The sequence below is a fragment of the Platichthys flesus genome, chromosome 6 (genome assembly GCF_949316205.1).
Source record: "Platichthys flesus chromosome 6, fPlaFle2.1, whole genome shotgun sequence".
Lineage (NCBI taxonomy): Eukaryota > Metazoa > Chordata > Actinopteri > Pleuronectiformes > Pleuronectidae > Platichthys > Platichthys flesus.
Genome location: NC_084950.1, coordinates 3,410,364 through 3,419,725, shown reverse-complemented (window position 1 = coordinate 3,419,725; position 9,362 = coordinate 3,410,364). Strand labels below are relative to the sequence as shown.

Genomic DNA, 9,362 nt, shown 5'->3' with positions numbered 1-9,362 from the left:
GGATTGTATTTACCACTTTATTCTATACTTTACAATATTTTTGCAGATTCACATTTAATTTATAAAATGTAAAGTTTATCATACTTCTTAAGTATTAGTATCATTGACAGCAACAATAATTTTCGTAATAAATAAAATAATAGATAAGACATCATTACCTCTACACCTTTTTAAACAAAACACACTTCTGTCATAGTCCAAATCTGTCCCTTTGAAATCACTACATGAAATACAGCTGCAATAAAAGTAATTTAAAATGAATCAAAGGAGTTAAAACAACACAGTTAAACATCACATGTTAAAAAAATCTTTGCTATAAAATGCACTAAATCTAAAAGTTAAATCTTTGTATAAAAATGCCGCACACATAGATTATACTACTGTATAAATGAATGAAATGTTGAATTATCAAATAAATACTATAAACCTGCAGGTACAAGCTCGTTACTGTTCTGACCAATCAGGGAGCAGCTTACTGCGCGGTGGGTCGAGTGCGTTGCCACAGCGACAAACCACAACGCAGTGGAGGAGCTGAGCGCGTGAGAGACTGGGAATGAGAGACGTTTAACTCCTGTTCGCTGCTGGTAAGACTGGGATCTGTTGTTTCTGATGGTTCAACGAGTTCACACGTGGTGTCCGACGTTAGGAGACGAAGTGACGAGCTCACACAGGCACAGTGAAACGTGGTAAAACTTAAAACACGCAGCGAAGTAGCGGTAAAGTCAACAACGAGGAGTCGTTCTGAAAGTGCGCAGATGGAAATCAGGAGGAAAGGATTCGGTGAAGAGGCCGTTAACTGTTAATGTTTGTTAGATAAACACCTTTACCCATCTTCTCTTCTTTTCTCCTCTCTTTTCCTCTCTTTTCTTTTCCTCTCCTCTCCTCTCCTTGTTTCCTTTCCTCTCCTCTCCTCTCCTCTCCTCTCCTCTCCTCTCCTCTCCTCTCCTCTCCTCTCCTCTCCTCTCCTCTTTCCTCTTTCCTCTTTCCTCTTCCCTATTCCCTATTTCCTCTTTCCTCTTTCCTCTCCTCTCCTCTTGCAGATGATCATCTCTCTAGATGGCAGCCATTCAGATGACCATGCAGACAAAGCTGTCAAAGAGCAGAGAGTCTCTGCCTTACGGACACAAACTTGTTCTGACGGAGGACAAGTCAAGAAGGGTGAGGACAGTATCATCTTGTTCTTTCCTCTTTACTCTGTGAACTCATGTAATTTCACACATATCTAGAAATATATGAGATATTGAAACCAGGCTTATCTCAAGAATTAGAAACCAAGGGGCAATTTCCGTGGAATGTATGTTTTAGATTTGGTCACATTTTTTTTTTTAAAGCTGCTTTGAATGACAGATTGTCCTAATAATGACCTTGGATTGTTATAGGGATTAAAACTCAGTATATGACTGCTGTCTCCTTCACTTTACATAGGGGCCTGCACAGACTGTGATTGGCTGAACAGCGCCACTTAGAACGCAGCCCCTATGTTTGCTTTCACAGATCTTCACCAAAATCAGTAAACACATGTATCATGACCAGTCTCAAGGTTGCATGGTCCCATCTATTCCAAACTGGACATGTATGACAAGAGTCTCTGCTTGATGACATCCACACAAATCATGACTTAAAATCACAACGCCCCCTGGTGGCAGCAGGAAATGTCTTGCTTTTTGCACGTCTTACACTTTAATTAATTCCTCTTCGTACAAGAGGGGCCTCAAGACATTGATGATGTAGAAATTTGGAAACCTTGAGTTTTCGTCAGTTAGTGGCGACTCTCATCCAGTCGCCATAACACACGAAAACATGCTGTAACTTCAATGTACATCTTTCAATGTCCCTCAAACTACGTGTGTAACAACAGCCCCCCCCCCCCAAAAAAAAAACATTCATATGGTTGCAAGGAATGGGCGTGGTAAAATAGCTGAATAGCGCCCCCTAAATAGCAGCTTTGTGCCCTTGTTTCTTTCCATAATGAACAAAAAACTGGAGCCAAACAGGAAGTTGGCCATTTTGAATTAGGTGGCCATTTTTGGCCATTTATACATGTTATATTTGATCAAACTCCTCCTAGAGCTTCAGGAGATCAACTTTGAATTTGGTGAACTTCATCTCAATCCCATGGAGATAATTGGCAATTTAAAGTTTTAGTGTACGTCACACAGTCTGACCGTGGCCTAGCGTCAAAGTTTGATGATTCACCAAAAAATAAGGATATATTATAACTCCACTGTGCATTGTCCTATCAGTAACAAAACACTCCCCTGTCATCATAGACCCGGCCTTAACAGTTCCATTATATGTCAAAAGTAACTTCAGTACACATTGTCCAATCCGGCCCCAGATTGCTCAGAAGAAGAAAGTTTCTCTGATTGTATCTTCCATGCTATCAAAGGAACCTGTGGTGAGAGCTGGATTCCAGGACCCCCACAACTTGATCCTGTAGAACATAGTTAGTCTAGTTCCTCAGCATCAGAGATTTCAGACTCAGAATAATATTCATTTTCTTCTCATTTTCTTCATCCTCTTCTTCGTCCAGCATCTTTATCACCATGTCAGCCGTAAGTCTGAAATGACTGTGACCAGCCAACAGTCGGGATAAAGAAAATAAAAAACATTTTCTCAAATACATATCTATCAGTCTATTAATTACATACTGTTTTATTTTCGTGTTTTATTTGGTTGATTGAGCTATGGTTAGCTAGCCAGAAGAGAAGCTAGCTAGCTAACAGCTAAGTAGTATTGTACACGCATCAGATGTGGTTGTGATGTCTAAGGATTTGTGATGATCAACACAAGTTAACTGGGGAAAACCTGAAATACTGAATGATGAAATTCATTCACTGCAAAGATATAGAGAATAAAGTAATAAAATACTATATAACTCCACCGCGGCTGCATCAGGTCCCTAGTTTTGCAAATCCTGAGTTTACAACTTGCTTTTCAGAGAGAATTATTTTAGTGAACTAAATAATAGAACAGAGTGTATTATGAATACACACCTTACTGGCAGCTATTGAATATTGCATATACGATAACCTCCTCTGCTTCATTATTGATTTATATATTAAGCTAAAATCTGTCTCTGACTCGACCTTGAAATAGACTAAGTGGAGTCAGATGTTTCTCTGCCTCTGGTGCACTGATAAAGAGGTGCCAGAGAATTGTGGGGAGAGGATACTAACACAACATGCTGCAGATGGTCCTCACTGAGGGGGAGAATATTACAGTAACATCCATTGGATGCATGAAATCAGGTGTGATGCAGGTGTCTGTGCATTTCTGTCATAGCTGACGGCTTGAAGTTGACAGCTTATAGCTCTTCTGTTCATTATCCTTTCCTTCACTTTTCAGTGGTGAAAGTCTGGTTTGATGGTGAGTCTCGTACCTCACTGCTGGTGTTTAGGAGACAAGGAAACAGTCTATCAGAGCAGATAGCGTTATAAAGATAACTTTAATAAAATGTTCTGCTGTGTGTTTGCAGGTGACTCCATCTGTTTACACCCAGGAGATGCTACAGTCCACAGAGGAGCGCCTGGCAAACACCAAGGAGATGCACCCGCCCCGGATCCTGGAGCTCTTCGACATGAGCAAGACGACACATCACAAAGTAACTGAATGCTTATGTCGGGGTCCCACACTATGCACAAAATTGAACGATATTCTTAGGAGAGACCAGCCAGGAAAAAGGACTGAAGATGGCTCTGTGATGGTGACCGATTACTGTAGGAACTGATCACTGGGAGGATGAAACCAGTCAGAAAGGCTGTTTTATGAACTCAAAGAACATGCTTGATAAAAGCTAGACATGCAATTGCTATTACAATAGCTGTCTACAGACAAGCTACAGCTTCAGACTTTCATCCTAACGATAATAAAACCCTGGAGAGTCTTCTACGACATATGCGTCTCAAACAAATGAAGTAATCAAGGCCCACATTTGGTTTTGACAATCTGTCCTCTCACTACAAAGGACTTGCAGACATTTTATAATAAAGTATAGAAAACTACGTACTCCTGAGATATAAATATATATGTATCTATATGTTTTTAAATAAAAATAACTCAATGAGACTTTTTGGAAGGGTGGATTTGATCAGAAAAAGACTAAATGTTCAAACTTCTCATAATATGATCAGTAATCTTCTGCATACAGAGCATGTAGCGTCTGCTAAGGTCATTCACACTGTACCTAAGCTGCCCCCCCCCCCCCCCACCTCCTTAGTCAGCAAGCACTAATTGATGGGCAGAGGGCAGCCAATGTGACTGGATTCTCTATACCCTTTAAGTCAGAATTTATTGGAGGGCTCAGGGGGAACATGCTATTAAAGTTGGGGAAAATGCCTATGAAATGAATAATGCCCCCTTCATCATAATTAGGACACATTTTGTAACTCCCTCTGTTCACATTCTGTCAATGTTTATTAAATATGCAAATTTAATGGGACTAACCTCCACTGTAGGAGGTAAGAAGGAGCAATGACCAGTACAATCTTGGAAGCAAATTTTATACAATGTTAGATCATAGAAGAAAAAAATTCAGGTTACCTCTAAGAGGCATATATTCCTTAGACATATCAATCAGTCTTTGTCAATGGAATCACAGTTTTAATTTTCCTGTCCAACACATATGTTGTTTACTGGTTTGTGCGCTCGCACCCATCAGATCAGGGCCTGGTTTATTCAGGTGCAACGTTGGCAGTTGTTACATTTGTTATTTTAAGGCTCCAAAGTGTTCTTGGCTCAAACCCCAAAACTATTTGGAGTCCGTCAATTGTCTGTGACTCTGACATTTTAGTAAAGATTTCTAAGGAAATCCACATTTCAATCTGCATTATTTATAGCGTATGTGCGTGTGTTTGTGTGTTGTCAGTTGTCCTTGGTGGACCTAGACCAGGCACTTTTCCAGCCCTGCCCTTCCGAGCTGTGCTTCCAGAACTTCTGTCCTGCACAGACCTACAAGCTGCCGCTAATCCTCTTCAACATGGACAAGGTCTGTGATGAATAAAATACACACAAACACCATGGCTGCAGAGCCGATGCTGCAATCAAGAGTGGATGTGAATTGGAACAACAGCCAACAGTCCAACTTTTTGAACAGTTTTGACCTTAGCAGGTGTGACTGTTTATGTGTGTGTGTGTGTGTTATTGGGTGTGGGTTGTGTTTAAAGACTTAAGAATGATTAGAACAAGTTATTGGGGATTGGAGGAGATCTATCGCTGCAATTTGAATTAGACACAATCAAGTAATGATGAATAAATCATCACGTTTGTGTGTGTGTCTGTATTTGTTGCTGTGTGGTGCTTGCAATTTTATAGTTTGTGTGTCATTTTCTTTCAAGGTTTCTCGACAAGTGAAGCTGGAGCTGCGGGTCTCAGAGTATTTCCATGTGGAATCCTCAAAGGATTCAGCTAGCAAGGTTGCACCAGGAATGTCTACGACTTTCACAGTATGCTTCACCCCGCAAGAGAACAAGGTACAGCAGAGAGGGGTGGCTGACTGCTTTACAGAGTTATCATATGCAGGAGGACAGTGGGTGCACAATAAAGTATCATGGTAACATGCACTTAGAATGATATGGAATTTAGATCTGATGAGAAAATGAAGCTGTAATCTGAGAATGTGTGGTTAAGAAGGTAATATGAATTAAATGGATGCAATGGATGCATTGATATTTCAAGCACAAATCTCTTTTAACAGCAAAGGTCAAGGGTCAGGCATCGAGTTACACAGGCACATCCTTTTGTCGTCTCTTGTCCTGATACTTTGGGTGAAGGTGAAAACTGAGAAGCAAAGGTCAACAGGAAATGTAGCAAATGTTAAATGGTAACATAATCCCTTAAGTGTGTCATGGCTGTTTGATCGTTGTCAACACATGATGCTGTGATTCAGGGACCATGTTAGCATAGCAGTAGAGCATAACGACGGGTTTGTGCAGCCATGTTGAATTAAAAGAAAGTACATCATATAAATGTTTGCTCTGTATGTTTATTGTTTGATATGTTTTTTCCGTTCAGGACTACGACCACAGGCTGTTTTTCGTGACCGAGAGAGAGCGGTTCGAGGTGCCGGTCCGCGCCATCGGGCCACGGGCCATCCTTGACTTCCGAGATGAGCTCTATCTACCGCTCTGTCCCGTGAAAGCCTCCACAGAGAGGACTCAGCTAGTCCGCAACAAAGGAAACCGCATGGCTAAGTTCACGCTGCACACACAAAGGTAAGAGTCTAAACACAGCCATCTGATGTGTCTGATGTGTTTGAGTGATTATATTTTTACCATCAGTTTAAATCTATAAAGCCGTTATTAGCTTACCCTCAATAACGTTATAACTGTAACTGCATGTGAATTAGGTCGATATATTTAAGTTACATTTAAAGTAATAGTTCTACTACTACTACTACTACTACTGGTTATGAGTAAAGGGTTTATTAAACATTTTGGTTTCTATTTTTTGTTGTACATTGTACTTCTGTATATATAGTAATAAACTGAATATTTAATATATAAAACATTGAGCCTGTTTTCATTCCCCCCTGTTTAACCATTGTATTTTACTCCAGGCCTTTCTCAGTGACGCCCTCCTCTGGGACTCTTGATACCGGCGAGAGCATGCAGGTGACAGTGAATTTCCACCCAATGACCACAGGAGACCACAGCGAGGACCTGCACCTGCACTACCACACTGGTGAGAGAATGTCCAGGCGTCTGAAAACAAACAAACTAAAAACACTGTGCCACAAATAAGTTAAAAAGCAGCTACAGCCTCTGTCGACTGTACGATGACATCAGTATTTACTTGAGTAGGAGGAAAAAATGTTAAAGGAGTAAAATATTCGTATATGACGTATCACCTTATACATATTTTATGTTTCAAATGACCTTGTCACAGTGCGTTTCTCCTCCGCTGTGTTATTCTTTCCTCGAAGCCAAAAACATTAAATGCTAGAATACTCCTACTCCTCCATAGATGAGAGGTGGAGAGTTTATAGATTTACTCATCCATCCAAAATGGCTTTTCAGTCTTACCCTTTTTGTGAAACACCATCACAGAAACAGATTTAATTTGGGTTCATTAAATTCTCATTATTCCATATTCTCACCATACTTTATCTTTTACAGCACACACATATATTATAACATCAGTAAACAAGTTCCTATGGAAGCTTGTAGGTGGGCGTGTAGCCTCCTCAAGCTCCCCCCCCCACACACACACACACTGACACACACACACACACACACACAGACACACACACACACACACACACACACACACACCCACACACACACACACACACACACACACACACACACACACACACAGACACACACACCTGGATGGAAGCAGAGATTCGATCAAAGCAGTTTGTATAATCTGCATAATCAGCAGTGTTGAATAGTGTGGAACTAAAAGTATGAATGAGTTTGTAGTTATCACTGAGGTAAAAACATAATGAGATAAGAGACGTGCACACACACATACACGAGCAAACACACACACACAGTCTTTGTTGCATATTTGGACTTTTAAATGTTTCCTATCCACATAGCTATATATCTGTAGCAACCCGGCCCAGCTATAGATTTCCTGAGCTGATCCAATTAACTTCTCATTGTCTCCTCTCTAATTGTCTTCTTCTTTGCTGCCTAATTTAAAATCTAATACCCTGTGTGTACGTGCAGGTTTAAATACAGACTGTTTTGATCAGGAATAACCTTTGACCTTTAGCAGATTAGCGGATACTAACTAAGGGCTTGTGTGTGTGTTTGGAAGTGAGCGTGAAGTCAAAGGTTAAATAAGTAATGGTAATGAAAGGAGAATCTGCAACATCCTCAGGGAGCACGGGTGTGAGCGTGATGGGGATTGAGCCCATGATGACTGGGTTGTGTAGTATCTATAGCTCAGTTCAGCTTTCTCTAAGGGCCTGTTAGCCCTCCTCTCCTCTCCTCTCCTCTCCTCTCCTCTCCTCTCCTGCCCTCCTCTCCCCATCCCCCATGCATCAACAAAGATACACCATCTCTTATTGCCGCGCTGCTTTCTGTAGTTATTGGGATATAAGATCGATCAATATGAGCCTTTTACAGATTTCTTAATCTCTTTCATCAGGCTAAATGAGAATATGAATATTTAATTTATTTGAAAAGCTAGCAAGAGCCGGCAGAACGATCCACACATGTACGCGCTCAGCCTGATGCACTGACCTGCTCGCTTACTTCTGACTATCAGCTCTGCTTCAGTGGTTTATGTCTCCTCAGGCTGTGAAGCCTGCTGCCAAGCACGGTGAGAGCACGACAGGGTGTGTGTGTGCAGGCAGGTTGGTTAGTGACAGGTACGCCAATGAATTCAGACAGAATGAAATAATTAGTTGTGTTTATCACAGTCCTGCAAGGGTCACAGACTCTGGCTTTTTAGAAAGAAATTCAGAAAACTTTATTTATTGATGACTAATGAGACGTGATGAGGAATTTGACAAATAAGTATTTTGGAAGCTGAAAGTTTGCACCCGGTGGTCAGTCGTAGCCTCGGTTGCCTTCACAATTAGCCAGACTCCTTAACATCAAAGGCAAGAAGGCAAAGCTTTTGACTTTCCCTGAACACACACTGGGATCAATTAGAGGTAAAAGGAGAAAGTTGCTTGAAAACATCAGTGCGTGGCGTTTTTATCCTGTTCAGCAAAAACTGCACAAACTGGGGCTTTGACTAAAAGCATGCACCATACACAATCGTAGGGAATATCATGGTAAAATAGTGGTTTTTAATTCTCTGTATGGGTTGAAAACTTTTAATTTGAAAGTGTTTCAATGCATCAGAACACCAGCTTACAGCAACTTGGCACACTCGAGCCAGTTCCATACCGTACGCTGTTATGATGGGAACGGAGAGATTTCTCATTTCATATGTTCTTGCAGCTTAACCCAGCCAGCTGGAAATAGCATAAGCAAACAGCAGTGGCTTGGTTGATAAAGTAAAGAGCTGCTTCAGTCAGAATCAGATCAGCATTACTCCTGTTCCAAGCTGCCCACATCAAAGTCTCCTCTTAAGAAAATTTCAGATGCTCTGCTGCCTTAAAGTCCTGGAAAAATCCCCAGATGTTTAACGAATACAGTTAAACATCTGTATATGACACAGAGGAGAAAAAGACTTGTTAGCTGTGCATCCCCTGGGTTGATCACAGTGCACCAGCTCTATTTTCACCATATGTGTGAGTGTGTAAGAGAGAAAACTCAGCATCGTGCTGATACCACAGTTTTTTTTATCTGTTATCAGTTATCGTTAGTCCTTAAATTCCACCACGACAAAGTCACCTTGTGCAAAATCCGCCGGTCTATGATAATGGTGGATGAAAGCCGAACTGTCCTGACTTCTTA

At 41.0% G+C, this 9,362-nt stretch overlaps 1 protein-coding gene across 1 annotated transcript in view; it reads left to right on the top strand.

Moving 5' to 3' along the window:
* The first annotated feature begins 1,070 nt into the window (after positions 1-1,070).
* Positions 1,071-9,362, top strand: part of hydin (HYDIN axonemal central pair apparatus protein) — a 56,957-nt gene continuing 48,665 nt past the window's right edge. Inside the window, exons 1-6 of the mRNA XM_062389655.1 lie at positions 1,071-1,158; positions 3,479-3,604; positions 4,868-4,987; positions 5,337-5,471; positions 6,013-6,212; positions 6,557-6,681. Of these exons, the coding sequence (XP_062245639.1) occupies positions 1,072-1,158; positions 3,479-3,604; positions 4,868-4,987; positions 5,337-5,471; positions 6,013-6,212; positions 6,557-6,681 (793 nt within the window). The 5' untranslated portion in view covers position 1,071. The remainder of the gene's footprint in view (positions 1,159-3,478; positions 3,605-4,867; positions 4,988-5,336; positions 5,472-6,012; positions 6,213-6,556; positions 6,682-9,362) is intronic.